This window comes from Dreissena polymorpha, chromosome 4 (assembly GCF_020536995.1).
Source record: "Dreissena polymorpha isolate Duluth1 chromosome 4, UMN_Dpol_1.0, whole genome shotgun sequence".
Lineage (NCBI taxonomy): Eukaryota > Metazoa > Mollusca > Bivalvia > Myida > Dreissenidae > Dreissena > Dreissena polymorpha.
The window spans coordinates 33,421,718-33,447,643 of NC_068358.1; the positions used below are offsets into that span (position 1 = coordinate 33,421,718).

Below are 25,926 nucleotides of genomic sequence, written 5' to 3' on the forward strand. Positions count from 1 at the left end.
GTCAACTGCGTATTGTCTTCTGTTGTACTGCCTAAGGTCCCTGTTTTCAGCTAAAATCACAATAACGCCACATCTAAATTCGTTCTTCAAAGTTGAAATTTAACTTACATCGAAATTACACTAGTACTGATGTTACAAACTAAGTTCGTTATAACGTCGTAGCTTAAATCGTACTTACGTAACCGCTTTAATCGCACCGACGTAACTTTAACAAAATAAGGGCTTAAAGATTAGAGTTGAAACAAAATACAATAAAACTGATATTTTAGTGAAACAATCGCGTAAAAGACGGCTTCAAACGGTGTAATATTATACAATATGTTCAAAATATGTGCGTGTACGGTAAAGGACGATTGTAAAAGACGCATATCAAGCTCGTGAAAGGTTTAAATCCCCAAATATAAGTCACAGTCTGGTAGTTTCATTCATTAACGTAGATAAAGAATCAAACACTTTTCGAACTGAAGAAATTGGAAAAAATAGTTGTAAATCGGTTAACTTCTTTTGAATCGACTTCTACTTTTACTTGTAACTTTATATTTTTGGTTCCGGATAAACACCGTAAACAATTATTCTGAATACAAATACACATGGAAAAAAACTTCAAACACAAATCGTTCGTTATCTCTCGTATTTCCGCAGTGTCACGACCCAGCTATCTGATCTTAAAATATTCCATATAGACGTGAGTTGGAGATATCTGTCACAGAGGTCAAATCTAACGAAACTGATAGCAGAGGGACCACTGGGGTCGTGATGATAAGGGGCCATATTTATCAAATTTTCGTAAGAGTTAAGTAGATTAATTTTGCATCAATCAAATAAAAATATATTTTCAAAAAAAATAATTTACCACTTGTGATTATTTTACAAATAATGGCATTGAATATGCCGCGTGTCTTGAAAACTTAATTTAACCGTTATTGTAATATGAAACAAGTAAGCTAAATTGCTTCAGAAAAATCGGGGTACGATGCTGTTGAACACTTCTTCATTTCATTATAAATTATAATTATCGCAATGGGTTTCTCCATCTTAGTTCCTGTATTATTACCATAATACGACAATTATAAACTGCGATACATGATTTGAAGAAATATAAATGTTAAGCACCAAAATAAGTGATAATTGTTAAAATAATATAACTATGTGTATTATTATTATTATTAATTATTATTATTATTATTATTATTATTATTATTATTATTATTATTATTATTATTATTATTATTATTATTATTATTATCATTATATTTTTATTATTATTATTAGTAGTAGTAGTAGTAGTAGTAGTAGTAGTAGTAGTAGTAGTAGTAGTTGTAGTAGTAGTAGTAGTAGTAGTAGTAGTAGTAGTAGTAGTAGTAGTATTTATTTGTTTATTTTTTTCCTTAAAATTATTTTATTCATTCTTTTGATCATTATTATTATTATTATTATTATTATTATAAGTTTTATCATTATTATCATTATCATTAGTAGAAGTAGTAGTAGTAGTAGAGTATTGTTATTATTATTATTATTATTATTATTATTTTTATTATTATTATTATTTTTTTTTTTTAATTATTATTTTATTACTAATGTTGATGGATTTTCGTTCCGTGTTCACCATAAACGAACAATTCAACAAAAAACGTTTGATATTTCAGTACGATATACGCCCATTTCAGTCAACGTTGCCCGTATACACATTGCAAGTCTTCGCCTTGAGCGAGGTGGAAGAGTCCACAGAACGCAGGCATGTCCTGCTGACACTTGTAATAATACATATACACGTTCCATGTACTACAATTCCAGCCCGGATAGCGATACGTCACTACATCCGCAAAATATTTGGAACTCCGGTCCTATACCGCCAATCGGCAAAAATATACGCGGGCAATTTCTGATATGGAACTTTTAAGGGGGCGTGTCGACTGGAGGTCGAAATTCGCTAAATATAAGCTTATTTACACGCAAACTGCCGGAGATTGTTCGCTTCCTAATTATGAGTTTAAAATATGTCAGTCCCAAGAAAACGTTATGCCGTACAGACGGACACAGCGACTACTATAATTTCCCTCCCCCTTTCGGAAAATATAAAAACACAAAAGCGTTCGCAGCACTTTCTCCAATGTCTTGGTCTAAAGAGAATATTAAATATAATATTAAAGTTATATGCTCTCAATAATTCTAATCAGTTCCATATGCGATTTTATCAATTTCGCTCCTCGTTTATTTGGATAAAAAGCGTCCGAGTGAAGGAGATCTGACGTATCTACGGGGTCGTCCAGATGTTTGGTGCTACGTAACGTGGTTACGTTGGCGTTGTTGCTAGGCACTGACGGCACGTGACCGAGTAACAGCAGTATATTGTCAACGGTATCACAGAGTTGGGTTTCGAACTTCTGCATTCGTCTGAAAAACAATGTGTGTGGTATGAGGGGTTATAATATTTTATCAACAGCAAAACCGTTATTATATTTAAACTCTAATGGATAAACAGTTAAGAACGTTTCCTTTGTTGTTGTGCTGTTGTAGTTTTTTGCTTAGTTGAAGATACAATATGAATGTTATTGGAATTCGGAAGCAATATAAACGCAAATGTTCTGATGAATATTGTTAATATACTCTTATTTATACATAATAAAATGCGACATATGTATATTTAGTATTTTGTTTCTAACAAATTACTTTTATGACATCTATGAAACACAGGATTTAATTTATCACAGACTGGTATTCACGTTGAAATCTTCAAACACATCAGAGGGTGCATGTGTTCTTGGGTTTTCCAAAAATTACTTCTTCGTGGACAAGTGAATTGATTTATTTCTGACTATGGAAAAAAACGAAGGATTGCGTCGGTCATTTTTGGATGTGTTTGTGTTAAATTCGCGGATCGTTAAAAAAATGAAATCATCGAACGTCCCACTAATAATGATTTGACAGCATGCTGACATGTGAAGACCCATATCTTAAAGCAAGTATTTACAAACAGTTCACTTACATTGATAGAACATTCAGCTTCCGGTCAATATTATCCCAATATTCTGATGTCATTTCCGGTTCCGGTTCGAGTGCACTCACACATCCGGTTTCGTCTGACACCGATATGACTGCTGAAAAAGATAAAACATCAACGCGCTGACTTCATTATATCACATGTATAGCTTTAATCATTTTATTGATCCTCGGAATGGGAAAAATGGGCTTAAAATACATGTGTGTAAATTGGCATCCCAGATTAGCCTGTGCAGTTCGCACACGCTTATCAGAGATGACACTTTTCGCTTGTATTGAATTTATCGCTTAAACAAATGCTCTCCTAAACGAAAATCCAGTTTAGTCGGAAAGTGTCGTTCCTGATTAGCCTGTGCAAACTGCACAGTGCTACGAATATGGGAGGACACTTAACGCAAATAAGCATTTAGCCCATTTTTACCTGAACGATACTTATTTAAATGATAGCGAAACCAGGAGATATCCTTACTTAAAACAAGAGAAAAATGTTATTTAACAAGGAGCATCATGCCCATAATTGATTGTTGACCGCTTAAGTGTAACCTTTATGTCATTTGAAGTTAACAAGACTTATGTGCCACGTTGTGAACATATAAAATTATATGATGAACGAAACAAATATGTCCGTTCAATCTGTTGAATGCCGAAAATTGACCTTTAACATATTTGTGCAACATTCACAATGGAGGTAGTGAGACGGGTTTTAGGAGGGACACGGCTTGTCAAATGGTAAACATGGTTTGTACGTAAGTTATGATAAATGAACCGCTCGCAGTACGGACAATCTCGAACCAACACATGCAAACACATACACGCTCGCATTGTGTTAGATTAATCGAGCTTTCCGCAAGCGGGTTCGATATCAATCAATCATTTTGTATTTCAACTCCATTAATATCTAGGAAAGGAAAGCGCTGAAAGAAATTAGTCAAGTCATCACTGCAGTTATCTCTCTTATATATAAACGAAGCCCAATACCAACATCTGTAGTCATACCTGACAGGTTTTCAAGTTTATATTTTTTTATAACAATCAAGCATTTTTTACACACCTGTCATTCATACTTTTAATGTGTAATATGCACTCCCAAAAAAAAGCATAACAAATGCAATAAAAGAATGGTTGGTAAAAAGAACCAATACGATCAGTTTAATGAAATCTCGGACCGCTCCCACTGAGAAATTAGTATCGTTTGTACTGTAAAAGAACATTCTTGCTACATAAATGTATCATTAATACAATCGACGAATTAAGAAACTTGTTTGACAGTGGCAATAACCCTCGTTTTTGTAAACATTTTATGTGTAGCAAAAATAAGTTTCTTATAGACTGATCAATTCTTGTCTGACCAAATTTGTTGAGTGTGTTTTACCAAGCCGATTTTAAAATTTGTGTCAAAACCTGAAAACCTTAGTCTTAAAAGTGACAAATACGTTGAATCCACATGTCATACGTTTATATGTAGAAGTTATAATAATCATTTTCTCAGAGACGGACTGCCGGACGCACGGAAAGACACAGACAATCCCATGGACAGACATTAACGATGAATCCTGTATACTCTGCGAGTTTTAATAAGGATACACCGGTTGGAATTTTCTATTTAGAAATATTTGTTAATTACTAAAACGTCAGTTAGGATTAAATCGATCAGGTCAATCAAGGTCGGTAAAAAATTGCGGGATAATCAACTGCAAGATTTTTCCAAAGGCTGGTTTGGTATGAAACACTTTTGTATTTCCCCTACCCTTGTTGTATGTTTTGCGCCTGCGCGGAGGTGATTTCTGGTAGATCCGGAGTCTCGAACTATCGGAAGCAGTACACGCAGACGACGAGACTACAAAATATCAAGGCAAGCTCTCAATAATAGCGTTTATTTATAAAAGATAATCATAACTATTTTTAGAATGGACAGATTTAAGTTAATTACTGTGGCATTAAGTTGACGCCTCGAACAGCCATGCAGTAGCTATTATTATTGCTGCAGCATTTAAGGAAAACTGTGGATGAACGGATCAACTGTTGGAGCACGTGACAATTGTAAAAGACAAGAGACTGTCTTACTTAATTACAGTTAGGACATTTTTTTGTTTAAACAAATATGCATGTGACCATCTCATGGGGAATGCATTTGAGTTTAATGTCGTCTCAAATTAGCCCGTTCGCTGGTATGTTGTTGTTTTTTTGTTCAACTGTCTTAGCGAAAATCCAGTTGAGACGATATGTGGAATCCCTAACCTCTGTGTTGACTGCACAGGCTTATCCGTATCGAGTATCGACGAAAAATCATTACACTTTATTTGCGTCGCGTTCTGAGTAAACGGGGCTTAATGCATGTGCGTAAAGTGTCGTTCCAGATTAAACAGTGAAGTCCGCGCAGGCTAATCAGGGACGACACTTTCCGCCTTAACTGGATTTTTGTGTAGACAAAAAATACCATAAAAGCGGAAAGTGTCGTCCCTGATTAGCATGTGCGGACTTCACTGTTTAATCTGGGACGACACTGTACGCACATGCATGAAGCCCCGTTTTCTCAAAACGCGTATCATTTCCGAGAGCGGGTCTAGTAATATTTTGTGATATATAATAAGGGAGCTTTCCGAACCTTGCTTGCTTGTATCCACGAACTCTACATCGATATCACTAGACGCTTGTTCCGGTGAAATTTCGATCGCCCGAGACGCTTGGTCGTCTACCGGGTCGAACGACGGAGGCGCCGTTTGCTGGCGCGCTTTTCTACGGAAGCCGGATGTACCGGTCGTGCGGTCTGAATAGTTTGATAAAAAATAAATACGGTTTAGTTTCCGGTAGTGGAAGAAACAATTAGAAAAAATGCGCACTCGTTTTCTGTGATAGTTTGCCTAATAAGACCTTTTTTTATAGATTGCTTTTATTAATGTACTACATTTGGGGGAAGGGATTATGTCACGCATAAACAATTTAGACATTTATATAAATAAACGACTGAAACACAGAACATAAGTGTGAAGAATAAATATAGACAAAGCGACACATAGGAAAACAGTTAATACACCACGCGACATTTATTTTGTGGAAAGTGATTTAATGCAATACAAATATGCAAGAACAAAAATCAAACACATAGACAAAGCAACATAAATAATGGCATTGTTTAAGTATGCAACAATAGTTGCGCCACCACCCACCGGCGTCATATACAAGGCGTCTGCCTTTCGACTGCATGTGCGGTCGCTTCTGACGGATAAATTTGAGTGTTTCGTCGTCCATCTTCCTCTGCCGTTGGGTTTCCGTCAACACACCCTGTATGACCAAAATACTAATTTCTTTAGAAAAAGCACAAAAAGTAAGATTGTCCGTATCTAGTTCTGGATCATGTCGGAGTTCTAATGAACTCAGATAAAAACACAGTTCTTATGAACTGATCATAACATAGTTTTCATGAACTTCCAGGTATTACAGAAATAAATTAGGCCTCTGATTTGGGCTGTTATACTCAAGGATTGATTCTTTTATTTGTTCATTACACATTTAACCATTAAATACCTACTTTTTAATTAAGTAATGTCACGCCGGGTATGCGAATACTTCGTTTACGGATGGCACTTCACTTACAGAGAACAACAAACGCCACGCGCGAGAGGTGAGTTCTTCAGCTTTTTTGTATTTATGTTCTGTTTATTTGGTTTTTAGACACAGAACATTGTTTGGGTGATTAATGGTATAGCACTTCGTATTGCGAAGAAAGAAATTCGCGGAAAAACGGTGAATTATTTAAAAAAAACGATAAAATTTCATCGATAATCAGCATGAATTGAATGATCAGTACATATTTAAACAAAATAAACATACTTGGAAATAAATCAAGAACGTGCTTACTATTCGAAATAAAAGATCAATATATCCAGTAATGTTACAACATGTTACATTTTAGTTTACTAATGTATTTGAGAAAATTCAAATGTTTTAAGAGTCGCATGCACATTTTTCATCTGCACTTCGTTTACCGATCATCTAAAAAACAATGGCACTTCGTTTCCTGACATCTAGACACTTTTTTCCAGATATAACACACTCGTATTTTTTGAATCAAAAATGCAGAATTCGCTGTGGAATACTGTTAAAGTAAGCAGGCAATAAATAAAAATGTATGTACTTAGTACGCAAATAAAAAACGAATAACCGAAGCATGTTCTTATCCCTTTGAAATATGATTATGATTTGGTATAAATGTGAAAGATAAATGTTAAACAAATTGGATATGTCTAATGAGTAAAATCTATATGACCATATATTTTAAATTACGTTCTAAGCGGTTGATCTAAAGCATTTATCTTTATGTCCAAATGAAGGTACTAAGGCTATTTTCTTTTATATTAGATAGCATGTCATGAATAATCACTCTGCTTAAACTGCCTCTCAGAGATTAATATCAGCAGCGATGCAGGTTCGAAATTCTATTGGAACTTTTTGGCTCAATGCCAATAAACGAAAATAGCAATAAAAGAACGGGCGGGGTTGATTTAATCACACGATAGTGGTGTAAAAATTATGCATATCCGTCTTTTTTTCAATATAAACACAACACATGCTGCATATGAAGTTCTATCCAATATAGCACCCTAAACTTCGTTTGTGTGGGTATACTAAGTACTGACTCCATAATATGACATTTAAACATTTTATGTACGCATTCCTTTTTTCCAGAATCAGTTGATTTTACGATTTAATTTTAACCGTGATTCTTAAAACTCAACCAATACAGTGATTTAGGGTCAGGTGAATCGCACTTCGAGCAAACGTTAGCGTTGCGTAAAGGGAAGTGCTCCCTATAAGCAGGGCTCAAAATACAGGGAGTTTTACCATTCTCTTTTTAATTTTGTTGCTACGCATAAGTATCGTCTTGATGATGCGATTCAAATAAGCACAACCGACATAGGATTTTATGAAGAACAAATGTGTATTTGCGTCATAAAGACCCCTTCACTACCGTTATCTAGAGCCCTGCTATAAGTAAAATTAAACACGATTGTGTTGATTCGCATTATCCGTACACATTTATTTAATAATAAATATTATCTTATTTGAAAATTGCAATTATAACAAACATAGTATAAATTAATAGTCATGTGATTTTTGAAAAATATATTTAAAAAATGTTTCGTATGAATAGCCATAATATAAATAAATGCATTTGAGGTAGAAGATAAAACTCAGTTATTAGAGTGCCCGCTTTGTTGAAAGTCTCCGTAATCTGAAGTGCCCTTTATCGGTAAACAAAGTGGCTGCAACTTTATGTATGCCACCTATTACAAAATGTACTATCTTTGTTTATATTTCATTGAATGCTATCAAAATTTCAGTATTTGGAGCACAGTGATTACTCTACATGCTGGAATAGCAAAAAATTTCTTGCAATAATTCAAAGTAGTTTTATTTTGTTAAAATGTTTACTGTTCATCCAGTTTATGCTGTTTTCCGATCAAATTTTCTATTTTTTGGGCAAAACTGTTCCATTCTTCCGTGAAATTGTGTATTCCCAATACAAAAGGATACACCATTTATCAACTCGACCATGTGTCTTGTCATAAAAACTAATCTTTAGGATATAACTTTAAATAAAACAGAGGAACTTACCTCTAGCGCGTGGCGTTTGTTGTTCTCTGTTAGTGAAGTGCCATCCGTAAACGAAGTATTCGCATACCCGGCGTGAATGTTCCAAACTTCATTCGTTAAATGCCAACTTAAAAAAATAATCTACTAAAGTCTGGTCAGAATTAAAGGTGTTGGTCTTTGACTGATTTCTAGTTAATATAGAGACTATATATTTGTTGGCACAAATGCTTCTACTATTATAGCCATAAGAAAACGGACACAGTATAAATTAAATGCAAGTGTGCGGAACAATGTTTGATTTGACTTTGAAACAAGGCAACACCACACTCACCCGCTTCAGGTTGAATGTAATCTGTATCTTTCCCATAAATTCCTGTGCGAACTCCGGGTACGTGTTTAGCGTCTCTTTTAGCACGGACAGTTCAATCTTGTTGATATCGCAGTAGGTCAGGGCGCGAACAAAGTACAGAGACTTCCCGCTGTTGGTCAGGTCTTGAACATCCCCACCGAAAATATCGTCCTTACCTTAAGTGAGAAATGAATATCATCAAAAGCATCATCACAACCACTACCAACCCACAGTCATCATCATCAACATCACCACAATCATCATCATTATCACCATCATCATCATCATCATCATCATCGTAATCATCATCATCATCATCACCATTACCACCACCACCATCATCATCATCATCATCATCATCATCATCATCATCATCATCATCATCATCATCATCATCATCATCATCATCATCATAATCATAATCTTCGTCAACATCATCGCCATCATCATCGGCATCGTCATCATGAGCATTATAATCATCATTATCTTTATCCACTTCAACATCATAAATGTAGAAGCCATCATCGTCTGCAAAATCATTAAAGTCATCCCCATCCTTGTTGTCGAATTGATTATTATCAATAAGCAATACGTGTCCATATCATCACCATCGTCGTTATCATCATCTTTAGAATGACTATACTAAGCCGTTATAATACTTACATACATGTGGTTAAATTCTATAACTTTGAGCCTCGCTCATAACAACTATTTCATATCAAACTAAAATCAAGAAGTATTCTCAGTCAAACTGTCTCACCGAGTATTGCCATGACGTTGTTCTCCGTGACGATCTCGAGGGACCCTCGGGCGATCAATTAAAGGTCGGTGAGGATGTCCCCGGGGTGGATCAGCGTGTCCCCGGGAGGCGCGTGTGTTGTCTTGAACTGCAGAGACAGCGCGCGAAGGCACCCTTCAATGGGGGCGATAAAGGATTCACGGTGTGCTCACAAGTGTAATATGTGCGAAGTGAAAAGTTATATGTGCACAAAAGTGTGTCTGTGCAAGTGTGTTAACTGTGTGCGCAAAATTGGTCATTGTGCAGTAAAAAGTTTTTAAATTTTTCGTAAAATTTCAATGTTTTCGCGACATTGGTTAATGTGTGCGCAATTGTCCTAATTTATCAAAAAGTTTTCAGTGCGCGAAATCGTTTTTAGCATGCAAGGAAGGATTCAAATTGTGCGAAAAAGCCTCAACGTGTGCGCTAAAGTGTTCGGTGTGTGAGAAGTGATGTTCAGTGCGCGATCAAATGTGTTTGATATGCTTGCAAAAGCGATAATGGATAAACTTTGCTATAATTTCTCACCAACAGGTTAAGTAACCGATGTGAATAGTTTGTAACCGAAAAGAAAGATAACCACTGCATGTGTCGTAACTGACAGGGGTGGTAACAGCTCCATGGAAAATAAATGTTGCGAGGAGTTTATAATCAATAGGGGTAAAAACCCATTCAACGTGTTTGTAACCGATAAGCGATTACCGCTTCGAGGAGTATGTAACCGGTATGAAGGTAACCGTTCCAAGTAAATTATAATCGATAGTGTTAACCGCTGCAGTAAGCGACATTTGAGGATAAGAAAGCATTGAGAGCCAATATGGGAAGAAACTATCTAACTAATTGTAACTTATATGGCCGGAAACCATTACGAGGAGTAAACCAGTAGTGGAAGTTTTAAAGCGTAAAATGGGGTAACCGCTGTGAGGAGTTTGTTACCAATATGGGTGGTAACCGCTAACCATTGGGAATGTAAAATTGACTAGTTTGCTGCAATAAAAAAAACGTATACCTGCCGAGGCTCTCTGGAAGGCGGGGCAGTTGTTAAGCAGGTTCCGGTTCAGATGAAGGCAGATATCCGCTTGTAAACATTCCGGAAAACTCTTTAAAACCTGCACGAACAGATCCGCATTTTAGCGTATGTTTTCGAAAAAAAAAAGATTATGAAGGCATGTTCGGAATATTAACATGCTGACTGTTAGTGCCCCGTACATAAATTTTGCCATAAATTATGGAAGGAAAGTAATTTTATCAACCAACCAAGATTTAAGTAAAGGGGAATTAACAATCTGGAATTGCAATTTTAAAAATCAAATTTATTTTCCTGATCGTCAAAACAAGTATCAATTTTAGAGAAAATTACCAACATATTTATGGCATCTTTATAGGGATTAATTACACGTCCGGCTTTCAGGGTTGGACATTTTATATGAATACTAAAAATAATTTAAAAGGACAATTATCACCAACGCCTACTCGAAGGTTTAAAATTACATTTGGGGATGGACGATATTAAATCACCTTTTTTTCTGTTTGGGGGGAAAGTAAATTGTGCATACACCTTCTAACCCCACAACTTAACGATCTCACTGTACTTATAACTCCTGTCTTTTTCGGCGTAAGCTGCATAAGCCAGCTTTTCACCTTAGCCTGACCTTTGTAAGTGTCCAATAAAATTCCAATAAAATTTCCCGCGGCTAGGTACGAATGAATACACTTCATTTATTCCATTGGCTGATTTGAGTATACCACCAAAACATTGGAAACATATCCGCGTCTTTGTAACACTGTTTTACTGTATGAAACAATTTTATCTCGAATGAAAAGGCTTAATAGATAGAACAGTTTTACACTCAATTCTCGACATCAATACAGTTTGTGCGTACACCTTTTATTTTCAGAGTATTACCAGCGCAAGAGCGTTTATACTTAAAAGGCTATGTTCTCATATTTAGTACTTACTTCCTTATTCCTGTCAACATGTTAACATGTAAAAGTATAAAGAGCAATGGAAGCGAGGCCTCACTTTAAAGCATTGCATTTCAACCCGCGAGGTCAATTCGCGGACATTCAGAGTTTATATACAGGTCATCACCGGAGTTTGCGGCCAGTAAAATAATCGTTATATAATAAAGACGCTATCCGTGAACTAGGTGACCTGGAATTTTCTTTAGACCAGAAATATGTTAAATGAAGATATTCAGCAATATAATTATGGTATGTAAATAATAGATTCTTAATGTGTTTTCAACAATACAATGATAAATATTATTGTTGATAAATTTAACAATAATTATTCGTCCATATTGCCTAATGTACTAAAGTGATATTATGAGCATGTAACAGTTTATAGGTGTCTATCGCAACCGTTGATTATTTTTGATGTTTCTACTTCATATACACTTATATTAATTAATGCAGCATCATCATACTAAAACAATATACCAGAAAGAGAAAAATAATGCATTTGAATATCAACCGTACTTTCGTTTGACAACTGATCATGCGTTTACGAGTTGAACCTAAATTTAGTTTTAGTGCAGATTTGTTCATACGACACAAAGACACGAAATTGTTTTACGGATCATTTCAGCTTACAGGACTGGGTGGGTCACGTAAGAATATCGAATATAAAATATATTTTTATAAACAACTGGTAGCAAGGTGAGTTGCAGATAATTAATCAGTAACCACATTTTAACTAACTATTTTGACCTGTTAATTCTTTTCAGCTCAATTCAACAGTGCAAACTGCCCATAATATCACTTTAAGCATTAGCACGATGATAATTGATACTGTTAATAATCGAATCAAATAGCAATGCCCGACAAACCACTAAAACAGGTTTGTTCGAAGAACGCGCCTATAAATACGGATACTTCTCGTGTGGCCGGTTGACTCATATGTTTAAATTTCACTTCCATTCTTCTTTTGGTTTTCTGTTTTGTATCTATAGGTTTATGACCAGCAATATGTTATAATGTAAAATAAGCCGCGAAAACTCCCCGTAACATCCCGTACTGCGTGTGATGCAGCTAAGAACTGCACAGAAAAAGACATTCGCTATCCTTGATCTCATTCATTAAACTATTTACGCCGTATATCTTTTTTAAAGATATTTCTTGTTTAAATTGTAAGCTCCCCATACTGTGTTCATGTCGATGCCATTGGTATACGCCCATGTGTGCTGGAAGCTCTCTTGTAGACGCGAAGCGAGGTTTTTGGGAAGATGGTGAAAATTGATAAACTCTTTGATGCTCTGGGTTTTCTCGTGGTATTCGTCCGATCCCTGATACACTCTCATCATGATCGAGCTAACGTTGCCAAAGATAGCGGCGCTAAGAAGAGCTGGTAGGAGAGGCGAAAAAGTGATTCTAAAAATATCGTTCAAAATATAGTGTTTCAAAAAAAATCGAAAATAGTGTTTCTAAGGAACTAAGCTAATTAATATATGCATCGTATGGGGCAAATATAAAAATAAGATTCACACGTCCCTAACAAAAAAAACTTTTTTTCATCAAAATACACAAAAAGCACTTAAACTGAAAATGATGTCGTCATTAAGGTCAATTAGGCCACCGCGAAACGCACGCTTAAAGTTTTAGCAATCTATTGTTTTTGAACAAATAATAAAATTCAAGACAATGCTGACACAATAGATGTATAATTTATGACTTTTTGATTACACAATACTATTGTTGATGGCATGTTACAAATATGTGTTCAACGAGTTTGTTTCCTTACGTATACGTTATCCGGTTTGAATTAAAGCAACATGCAAAGATTACGTCACATTAGTTGATGTTATGTTCTACTGCATAAGATATTATACAATAATACAATGATCTCTTCATGTATGAATCATTCACACAATAAGATTTTTTTCTCAGATGTGAGAAATATATAATGCGAATAGCTCTACATTAAAAACGGGCATCGCTCTGCGAAAATGGGGCTTTTTGAATTTGCACTTTCCCACTTAACTGGTTGTTCGCTAAACAGAGACTTCCTTTAAAAGAAAAATACTATAAAAGCTTTAAAAGTTTTGTCCCAGATTAGCCTGTGCAGTCCGAATGCATTAAGCCCCATATTCATAAAACGAAGCTGAACGAAAAATATGGATCAAATAGAATCTTACAGCCAAGCAACATGGCAAAAATGGAGAATATCTTCTCGGCGTTGGTGTTAGGGGAGACGTTGCCGAACCCTATACTGGTGAGGGAGGTGAACGTAAAGTACAGCGCCGTTATTTAGTACGTCTTGACGCTGGGGCCGCTATCAGTGACGTTTGCGACGTACGGCTCGTGGATATTGGTCGCGAGCTTGTCTAGCCAACCTGCGAGCAACAGCAAATGTGAGGGCGACCGAAAAATGTTCATGAACAATAACTTAATGAGAACAACCGCAAATGTTCACAAACACAAATTTCCCAAAGAACGAAATAAACACGACCACAATGTTAAAAAAGATTGACGTCATTAATAGCAAACACAAATTGTGTGACGCCGGAAGTACCGACGCGAAAAGCTTCAAACCGGGGGTCTTATTGTAATGATAGAAATAAATTGCAACGTTAAAGCGAGATTATACGATTTTGTCAAATATTTATGAATTTATATGAAGTGTGTAAAAAACATAGTATACATATATTTCAATATAATTAAAATAAAAGTTAAGAAGAACATGTGTCGAAAAATGCGAAATAAGCCAGATATTTAATTCTGAAATCGAAAAAGTCCGTACAGTCGAATTCGCCAGCATGTATATCATGCATATACGACGTAAATCTTAATTTAGTTTTAGTGCAGATTCATTCATACGACACAAAGACTCAATTTTGATTTACGGATCATTTTAATTGCCTGCAACGATATATATTCATTCGACACACAAACACTAACTCCGATCCAAATAAAAAGACGAATGCTTCGGTTTTTGTTGGAAAATATGTACAAAATATCATCGTCACAATCGGCTCGGGCGCTAATTTGTCTTTGTCATTTTATGAAATTCGTCTTTAATGTATAATTTTTATTGCATATTTTGTGTTATTGTAATATAATGCATCAATATATTACAAATTAACACATACAAAAATCATATAATCTCGCTTTAACATTTCGTTAGATGATATATATCGACCTCTGAATTGAGCGCCGGAAGTACCTATTGCGGACTCCAAGTGCGGACGCTCCCAGTAGGCGATGGCGTAAAAGATGCAGGCGAGCCAGTGACCGACCAGGGTGAAGGTCACCATAAGGAGAAGCAACACCGCCGCTCCGTATTCAGCGAACTGCTCTATGCGCCGGATGACTCGTAGCAGACGCAGCAGACGCGCCGTTTTGAGGATCCCCGCGATCGTCATTGTCTGAAATAGAGAGAGGGATCTTGTTGTCTGTTGTACTTTGCTACCTGGAAGTAACGACGGCAGTTTAACGGTTTGATAATAAGCACATATGCAGTCACTTGAATAAACAAGTGGGGCATTGCAAGTAGAAGAACGGACGCACATATTGTTATGGTGAGTGATGAACTAACAGTCAAAACGTCGAACATTTTGCATACTGAATAAAATAATTATTCTGTTATTTTAATTATTTTTTAAATTATTTTTTTTGACAATGGTAAAACATGATTGAAAAATTTAACTGATGAGAATTGCTCTATATTATTGTTTTTCAAAACAGAGTTATGTAAATGTAACTTAATTCGGTTCCCGATAAAATGCTCCATTCGTTTCCATGTATGAGAAGGCCCTGATTTATATAATCACATATACGGGCGTGTTTGGCATTGTGAAAAATGTATTCCCGCCGAACCAACACTGTCCCTACCGGCTTGTCTGCAGACGGCGAATAATTGCGCTCACGTCTGCTCAGACTCATTAGGGAAATACGAAATTAATAATCGTGATCGGCATGGCTTCACGAAATATTTCCTTATGTTTCTGATAACAATATCTCATGCAGTCTTCACAGCACATCGCTTCTACAATCAAACCCTGCACGAATAAGTACATACAAAGCTCGAGTATACGTCAAAGAGCTTGCATAAACATAGCCCTTGAGGGAAATCTGAACTTTAGTTGTTTTAGGGAAAATATTCATACAAAATTAACATCTAGAGGATAAACTATTAACAATCCCAGTGATTGTACTGATTATCAACCATGCATGTTCTCGTTATAACACGGTTGTTACACGCCCGGTAATAACGGGCGCAACCTCTTTCTTGCGATGTATTGTTACATGAGGTGGCGCTAAGCTCCGGATATTTTGAAATGTCACGAATAATTCTACGGGATGAGTATGATTTATATGGGTTGATTTTTTTTCAAAATATTTCGCTTTTTTAAATCGGGCAGTGTAATGAAATTTCGAAAACCTGGTCATTAGCGCCATTTCGGAAGTAGCATGGGCTCTTTTATAAATGCATCGCAAACAGAGGTGGCGCTTGTGATTAACGCCCGTGAGTAAGTCCCGTCAAAAGACAGGCGTATAAAAACAATAATTGACAACATCCGCTCTCGTTGTCAATTACCATAAATCAGATTGTTCTCAAATGGTTATTATTGAACAACAAACGACGCATCGAACATAATTTCTGTTAGGTAAATCCATGTACAATTTGTTCACAATCGTGCTTCTGGAAATGTACGTCTCGTGTGTGTACCGCGTCAATAGAAATAATAACATATACTTAATTACGAATAATTTTGCCTGTATCATATCAATAAATCATAATTCGCAGAACCGGTTGTCAAAATGACTGGAGCGAATAATTGCAATTTTCAATTAATAACAAATCACGAGCGGCCGACAACGATAGATATGGGATATCTCAGACCGCTGTTCGGCGGCACATCAAAGCGGGACACTGTGAATGAAATTCCGACAAATTGTAAGGTTTCCTTATATCAAAATTCTCCAAAATGCAATTAATTTGCGCGGCGTTCATTATGGATAATACTAGTTGCCAACTAATGTAAAACATGTGTATTCTCCGTTCAATGCCTGCGTTGATATTGTTACGTACCTCTGCTTTGAGGTATACCGTTTTAATGACTTGATTACTTATAGCTTTCAAATAGCTGTTAATATAGTGTTACGCTTGTTCCATCCGTTTTGAAATATGACACAAGTTCATAATAAACGTTTAAACAATAATTTATTCGTGCAGAGATAAATAATCGCCGTAAACAACCCGTTAGACAGCAACACAATGTAAGTGATTCCTAACCGCCAGCTTCCCGGTAATTATACTAGGGTAGTATTTACAAAGTTACTTCGACCGACAAATGAATCACTCTATTAACAAAAATTACGTCTATCCTAGATCTTGACTTAAACTCAACTGTCCTCTATTTTGTCTTATTGTTCAATACTGATGACCAAAATTCGTCAGTGACCAAGATTCTGGGCAGTGACCAAGATTCTGATCATTAATGACCAGAATTCTGGTCACCAGTGACCAAAATTGATCAGTGACGTGACTGACCATAAATAATGACCAAGAAATTAGAACGATACATGACGTCATTTACCAAATGTCATAACAATTAGACATAATGGCGCCTTATTTAGAAAAACAATGAAAAATACAAAGTATTCAAATGGATGGCTCACCGCTAGATAAAAGTTCTGGTGATGTTTAGATTATATAGACTCAGTAGTGTACATTTGTCAATTGTTTTATATAGTCACATAATGTCACCAGAATTGAATGAACAACTTAAAAGGCAGTCAATTGAACAGGTAAGTGCAACTGTTACACCTGGGGTGTATCAATATTCTCGATCGAGTTGTGGTTAACATTATTGTTGCTAATTTGATAAATGGCAATTTCTTTATTATGGATAATACTAATTGCCTACTAATATAAAAAATATGTATTTCCCGTTCAACGCCTGCTATGATATTTTCGTTCGAGTTGTAGTTAACATTGTTGTCGAGCGATGAGCTATGACATTTGTCTGTTGACGTTGACTACTAGTGTATGCCTTATTTTGTGGTTTCATTTACAGATAGTCTGATATGCATTTTTATATCATGTTTTTTTTCATGCGAACCAGTTTCAGTACACCCTCGAAAAATGAAATGTTTGTTTTCCAGTACTGTTCATGAATATTCGAATGGGCTTTATTAAGTATATAATGCATGTGTTTATAACTAGATCACCTTTATATGTTCATTGCAATATTCACGTTTCTCCCCGTATCAATATAATGTGTTTTACACTTTACACATGAAGTCACTATAGCTGTCTAAGCCGCATTGAAAACACCTTTTGCTGTTGTTGTTTTTTTACTTTAGTTAAAAACAATATTTAAGTAAATACTTTATTAATGTTTCCGTTGTTTATAATCCACATAACATAAATATGTTATTGAAAGTAATTAAACAATTTTCTTTTCTTGTGTACAATACCTAACAATGCCTCAATGTTCCAACATTCTGATGAACATATAACATAACATAACATAACATTTATTAGGCATAAAACAGCATATTGCAAATGTATAGCCTATACACGGTATGTGTTTGTGAGAAAGCAAAGACATGGTACATGTATTTGAGAAGTACAACACAAAACGATGAATACGAATAGTTAGGTAAAACAAAAGAGAAAAAAAAGACAATTCAAAATAATTCAAAGAATAGAATCAATAATGATACAATGATAATTGCTTTATCTAAATATATGTACATTAGGCAAATGGAAACAATAATCATAGTTAAAACGGTTAACTTATTATTACATCTGTTCTTATATACTATATATCTAAACATACTAAATTGAAGGCATTTATTTTATGCTTTCCGGTGGTTTATAGAGAAATATCAGTCGATTCAAACTGATAATTTCACTGTTTCAAACAGTGAAAATTATCAGTGAAAATTATCGATAATTTTAATTGTTTACTTTGAAATGACGTCATTTTTTTAAGAAATGACGTCATTATCCCAGCGAAATTCTTTATTAAAATACTTAAACAATGTCTATAAACTGTGAAAAAGGCATAAAATAAAAAGAAAATTTGTTGGATTCGGTGGAATATCGATTTTATTTCACCCGTGATCAAAGACAAAAAAAAAATTCACTCGTGGCTGCGCCACTTGTGAAAATATTATTTTCTATGATCACTCGTGAATTAAAATCGATAATCCACCGAATCCAACAAATATCCTCTATATATTTTATATTATTTATATACTGTTATTTAATAATTATCAACAATAAAGCCGAGATGATTAAAAAGACGTGCAATTATTAGGTTGCCCAAACTGCTTAATAATAGTGTGCAGCAAACGTTTTAAAGAACGCACAACTGTTGTGTTCATTTTTCTATTACTGGTTCATATTTTCAAGAAAAATAAGTTAAGTTAGCCCTTTTATACAGTGTGTATTACACCTACAATTTAAATTATGATCAAACATCTATGATGAGGCATTTGATATACAATCTGTGTAAACCCTTAAAACTCCATATGTAGGTCACATAACCCCAAACCGGAGCTCCTGTTTGCAGGGTCACAAGCAGGCAACTTGATACTTATTACACATTGTTCAGTGCATGCTGCCTAGGATTTGTAAAATACATTGCAAATGTCACGTTTTGGTATCAATTTGAAGGTATATTTGTTAGCAATCAGAAAAATAGCCATTTTTGTGCTCTACTTTTTTCTGTTGATGGTTCCCGGCTTTGAAAGTAGATCATACTATTTGAGCCCAAAGTGGTCGCCTCCACATGTGTCAAAACTGGTGTGCTTTTTCTAAGGTAAATATTTGGAGTTACAACAAATAGAATTTGATGACATGCATTTTTTTTCAAAAGATTATGCATTTATCTTTCCAATGATGTATGATGATATAGTGCTGAAACGCTTGGTCATGGTAAAAAGTGATATCGAACTTCAACAAATGCATAACGATTTAATAACGGACGAAGTAGACGTATCACGTTATAATGTCGGAGAGACGATGTATCACGATTGGTTGAATGGATAGAAAGACTTGAGCTTTGTCAAAAACGTGAATAATACCGCGCGCTGATTTGGAAGCTATGATCAAGGTTACATAACTCAGGATTTGTGTATGATTGGGCATGATAAAAGTGTATTAATATCCATATTTCATTTCGATGACATATTAATAATCGATTGAAAAATGTAACAGTAATATTCGTTACAAACATTTTCGGACAAACCGACAGACGGGGTTACCCATACATATCCTCTCACTGCGGGGCGATAAATGCAATCAAGTTTTATGTTCAAATCACTGTACACAGTTCGGCTAATTTGCAGTCAAAACGCCGTCTTGAGAATTACGTCCGGCTAACCGGCGACGCGCCAAGCTTTACCTCTTGGCAAGCGAAACGGACGTGGATGCGGCGGGCGGATTAGAGGTTGCAGTCTTCTCGCCGATTATCAATTAGGGAATCTATTCACTAAACCGAGAGTCGAGAGATCTCTTGAGAAAGTGTGCGTGTACATACAAATTGGCGGCATTGTTTGGTATCATGTATTTTGTTGTCTGTGGAACGTTAATATATGAAGTACTTTGAGGTAATATATGATATAATATATCAGATGACAACCACAGTTATCATTTGAAGTCTATGACAGACATATTAACAAACAAACAGACGGACGGACGGATTGACAGGCTAATAGCATCTTGCGTAGCAGTGTGGAACTTAAGGTACAACATTAATTTTTCGGTGTAAAACGTCATTCGCGTCAGCTTTGTGCGAAACACCATTTACGAAATATGTAACCATGTGTAAAAGCAGCATTTGAGTCACTAGGAGAGATTTGTAAAAATGTCAATGACGTCACGTGTAGCTATGTTTTTATCGTCATTTACGACACAAGCGGCTATGTGTAAAACGCCCTTTACGTTGATAGTTGCTAGGTGTATAACTTCATTTTTGTCTGTTTTGATGTGTATGCGAAGAAAACGTCACTTACGTCACTTGTGCCGGACCCAAAGAGCAGCAGATCGAAAGGAAGAGCGGCAATGGTGTCAATGACGAACCAGCCCTTGAGGTAGTTGATTGCTATACGCTTCTGATTCATCACCACCTCGCCATTGTGAAGATACGAGGTCCGGAAGTTGATAAAATGTCCGCTGCGGATATCAAGAAGTGTTTTACGTTAAAACCATAAATCCACGTTTAAACATTGTCATGATATTTTTCCGTTTCTATAAACGGACGACTTATATTCAAGTGATCGGGGGGGGGGGGGGGGGGGGTAAATATCAAAGTCGGTTAAAGATGAGTCTAGTATAATAATCTGACAATAATGCAATTCCTTGTCCTTTAATCCTTACTTGTTATCTTTGCCTTAGCCTCCAAATATACTGTACTTTTAATAAAATAGCGCAATTTGTTCGCAGAATATATGAGCCGCGTTCTTGGGAAACAGGGCTTAACTCTTGTTTTATCCTGCCTATGTTGCAAACATTGACCTAATAAAGCAGGGTAGAATAAACAAGTTGATCACCGGCAGTACCTCGCGTGATCGCGATCTACCGTAAGTACGTATTCCTACGCGCCGATTAACACGTTCTAATATTTGACCTTTACAAAAATATACATGCGAAATTCCTGCGAAAAGCAGCGAAATGTTTTGTCAAAACAAAATGATAGTAAAAGTAATTAATGTGTATAAAATTTAAGCAAACATATGGCAATAAAGTAATCAATGTCGCCTTAAAATTTATTTACTCATAAACTTTAATATACGGCGTTTCTTTATATAAATAGAAAGGTTACACTTCACTAATACACACTAATTTTCGGTAGGTCGCAATCGATTATATTCTTCAACGAAAACTCATTAAATCGCTTAACCTCGCCCTATTTTCTTTTTCTAAGCCTCGCCGGATAAACTTTCTCCATCTCGGCACTAATCATTCATTATCTATTTATATCGGAAAATGTCACTTTATGTACGTGCTTTAAGTGCATTTTTCCCCTAAGCGCAGCTCATATACATTACATAAACAATAAGTAGTATTTACAAGGTAAGCAACAATTACAGGGTAAGACATTTTTACAGGGTAAGACGTATTTACAAGGTAAGCAGTATACATGTATACAAGGTAAGCAGTATTTACAAGGAAAGCAGTACTTAAAAAGTAAGCAGTATTTACAAGGTATGTTGTTTGTTCATTTTGAATACTTTCCTTGTAAACAAATTTGTCAAAGACTTGAAGATATTTACACCCACAATTGATGAAATAGGGTGGGGATAAGAGTCCGGAAATGGCTTGGTCGCTCACCTATAAACATCAAGTCGACAATCAAGTCAATGATCACGAGTGGGTTCGCTCGGGAAGACTCGGGACTTTTCGTGCGCGTTCCGGAATCACGGTTCCGCCGCATTGTGGCGTCTTCTTCGTTTAGAAGAAAGGCGGTCTGGTAGGGTGTAAACACCGCCGTGTACAAGACTAAAACCAGTACTATCCAGTCCCACACCGCCTTAAATGGGCTACAATACACTAAAATCGTTAAAGATAAAGGCATACAAGGAAAATGGGCGTATACAGATATAATAATCTGCAAGCAATATAGTATATATAATTAGACAATTACACACGGCAGAGCTGGGCCGGGCGTCTATAATCGGCCCGCTGCCGACATAACGGCCCGAGGGCCATTATTCGGCAAGGGCCGATTGTAGACGCCCGGCCCAGCTCTGTCGTGTGTTATCGTTTATATCACATATCCTACTATTTTGGTCCTTCACGAACATTTATACAGAAACAGCTTTCCGTACTTTTATTTTCATTCAATTGATTACGCAGTTTATGACGTACCTCATGTGACGTCATTTCAATGACGAAACTTCTTAGACTCTCTGGATTTTAGGACAACAACAAATCGGACTTGGAGTGTTTTATTTAACAGTTAAATATGGTGTTAAGCATCGAACGATTAGGCCTAGTGTGTGTGTTTACGATGGATTAATATAATATTTTGAATGTAAATAACAGTATTGGGATATAAAACTGGAATGAAACTGGTGAGACTGCAAGTCTGCATTTTCGATTTCGTTAAAATGTCGACTCGAATAACGCGATGTTTTGTTGAACAATTGATGGATTATGCCTAAATTTAAGATAAGCGTCAATGAATAGTTCTTTAACTGTTTGAAGGAAATCGATGTTGAACTAAAAGGGTAATTTCTTTGATGAATACGTCTTTCGTTTGTCAGTCGGTCAAAGAATGTCTACTGGTCATGTACGTAATTCCGGCCTGTACGTAAAAAATCGGCCACCTGTGTAAAATCATTTTCATGATCTTCACGCACTTATTTTGTTTTTATTTAGAAAAAACAACATGAAAACCATCCCTACTCTCAATATGTTGCATATGTAAGAACCATATCATTGTAAACTTTTGTGTTAAAATGTCACAAATATAGCAGGTAATATTTGGCTCGTGGGGAAAGTGATGTCATCATTAGTTGCAACAATTATATTGATATAAGAAACAAATATATTTGACAAAATTATTTAAATTTTATCTAATAAACTTTAATTAAAGTTTTACCAATTAATTGTACAAAAAATTATATTCAAAACATACAAACCAGAACCTAAATATAAATTTTTGATATATGAATTACCTCCCTTGATAAGAATATTACTAGATTACATGTTTAAAAATTATATATAAGCGTTTACTCATAATCAACACTGAAGTAAACTTTTTAAACAAAATGTGTTTAGTTTTTTAGCTGTGTTTGAAAAAATTGATTAAATCCATTAAAAACAAGTATTTTTTTAAGAATTAGCAGCTTCCCATTGTTGATATTTACTAAAATAGGTAGGGGGAGTAACTGGTATAAAAATTTCACATTTATTTTAAATTTCAAGTCAAAAATTTTAATAGTATAAACATTGATTAATACTCTGAAATTGAGGACATTTGTCTAAAGATATTGCTTTGTAATTTTATCTGCAGATCAAACTGAAAAGTGGCCGATTTTTTAGGTACATTTAACCTACGAAAATGGATAGTTTACATGTCATCATCTTCTGTTCATTAAGTAACATTCACCGATCGAATTCTATTCAAATTTTCATGCCAGGTGAGTTTTGAACCCAGGATTATATATGTGAAGTTTAGTTTCAACCAGTTGCCTTACACTAAAGATTTTTCTTAAATAGTCCCAAAAGTGGCCGGAATTACGTACATGACCAGTATCCTCAAAGAATTGCCTGCTTACATCCAGTCCTTTTAAATGGAAAAGATGGATGGCGATGAAGAATTGCGTCCAGAATTTACTTCATCATGGAAGCAAATTAAATTTTACGAAAATAAACATGGTTATAACACAACTTCGGTGAGTAGAACAATAACCAGTAGATGATGTTTTACTTCTTTATGGCTAAGACTGAATGTGGACGCCATATTGTTCAGTATTAGCCGCGCGATCCCATTCTTTTCTGATATGAAAAATCGGCCCTAGGGCTGATATAATTTATATTGGCCCGCTAGATACGAATAACGGCCCGCTCGCGACGTCTTTTTGTTACTATTTATAGTAACGATATGTGATATAGTTGTTTTAACAAATGTCTTAATACATTTTGCCATCATAATATGTACACTTTTTTAAGTTTGAGTATCGTTAAGTCAAATTTAAGTGACATTTGACCACACGACCACAAAATAAAAAAATAAAAATTCCTACTCTCTTTAATACTTGAAAGACCGTGGTAATCTTGTTATTGGCATTGATTTAAGCACACGGTGGGTGCATGATGCATCAAATGAGTGAAAGGTCAACGACTAACATGTAGTGAAGAAAGACAAATTCGTCTACGACTAACCTGTAGTGAAGAATGACAAATTCGTATGCGACAAACCTGTAGTGTAGAATGACAAACTCGGGCTGTTGGCGCCGGAAGGATGTGCCCATACCGGAAGCGCGGTCCAGCGTCGACGGCGCCTAGCTGCCCTCCGTAGTCTCATCGGATCTCGACTCCTAGACCGACCGGAAACACCGATTAATATCGAGCGTCATCATCAGAAAAGTTTATATTCAAAGGTCATCCTAAATCTCACTCGTTTAGTGACAGAAGCTGCTGGTTGTCATTGGGGGTCAAGAACAAAACGTTTATAAGACATTTGTTTATTTAAGGCGGAACGCGTTCACGAAGAGACGGGAAACGTACAGAAAGAAAGACGCACAAAAACAGACAGCCAAACAGACGGACTTACAATAAATTTAGAATACTTTTTTCTAGTTTTTATTGAGTAGTCTATAAGAAGTAATAAAAACAAATATACCGCTTATATTCAAAGAACCTGTAAGAAGAATACCTAAATAGTGCTTCAGAAAGTGATGTAAAATATTGAAAACGAACATTTATAGACAATGGACAGTGACGGTTTTCGATTTTCTGCAGTATCTTGAATACAAATTCAAAATTAGCTTTTTTTGTTTAGAATTTTCCCTTATTTCAACACCCTAAAAGAACTTGTTAGCTGTATTATATGTACAAAAAAACACTGCAAAATCTATGAGGTTGGATAACAACTTATGAAAGAAAGCGTCGAAATAGTTATACAATATTCTTAATGTAGAAAACTCATTTCGAAATCAATAAAAATAGACGTAATAAAAACAGTAAAAATAAACCGCTTAACATGATTTTTTTATTTAATCAAAACTGTGTATTGTGTGTTGTTGTTTGTGTTTATAAATTTAACTATTTTGTGTTGTGACTCTTCTGACAGCCATTTATTGTACATATAATTATACAGGATATTTGTAAATCAGTAAACTTTTCTAAAAAATAGACACCACAAAAACAATAAATGAAAACTAAAAATAGAACCAACGTATATTGCAAAATTGTAACCGTTACATATGCAAGACGATATCCAAACATAGTAATAAACTTGCTAATTCTATGAAACGCCTATATATATAACAGGACAAATATTTCTTACAAAATGACCTCTCACTACCAACAAAAAAAGTTTAACTTCCAACTTTACCGTCTTCCATAAGCGCGAATAGATATTAGTTAAAACACCGTCCGAGCGTAGTAATCGTCGTGACGTCATAGTATGTTGATGAGTTCACTCTCCAGGCAACGAAATCAACGTGACGTCAAGTCTTACTGATGCCGTCATACTGGTCCAATCAGTTAACGCGACAGGAGGTGGAACATTAG

General features: G+C 35.5%; 1 protein-coding gene across 1 annotated transcript; it reads right to left on the reverse strand.

Annotated features, from left to right (window-relative positions):
- Nucleotides 1-13,465: 13,465 nt before the first annotated feature.
- Nucleotides 13,466-24,662, reverse strand: LOC127878337 (potassium voltage-gated channel subfamily H member 2-like). The gene is made up of 4 exons (XM_052424863.1): nt 24,574-24,662; nt 20,697-20,856; nt 14,890-15,091; nt 13,466-14,059 (listed from the first exon to the last, which is right to left on the reverse strand). The coding sequence occupies exons 1-4, from the start codon at nt 24,660-24,662 to the stop codon at nt 13,974-13,976; spliced, it is 537 nt and encodes a 178-aa protein (XP_052280823.1). The 3' UTR covers nt 13,466-13,973.
- Nucleotides 24,663-25,926: the final 1,264 nt, after the last annotated feature.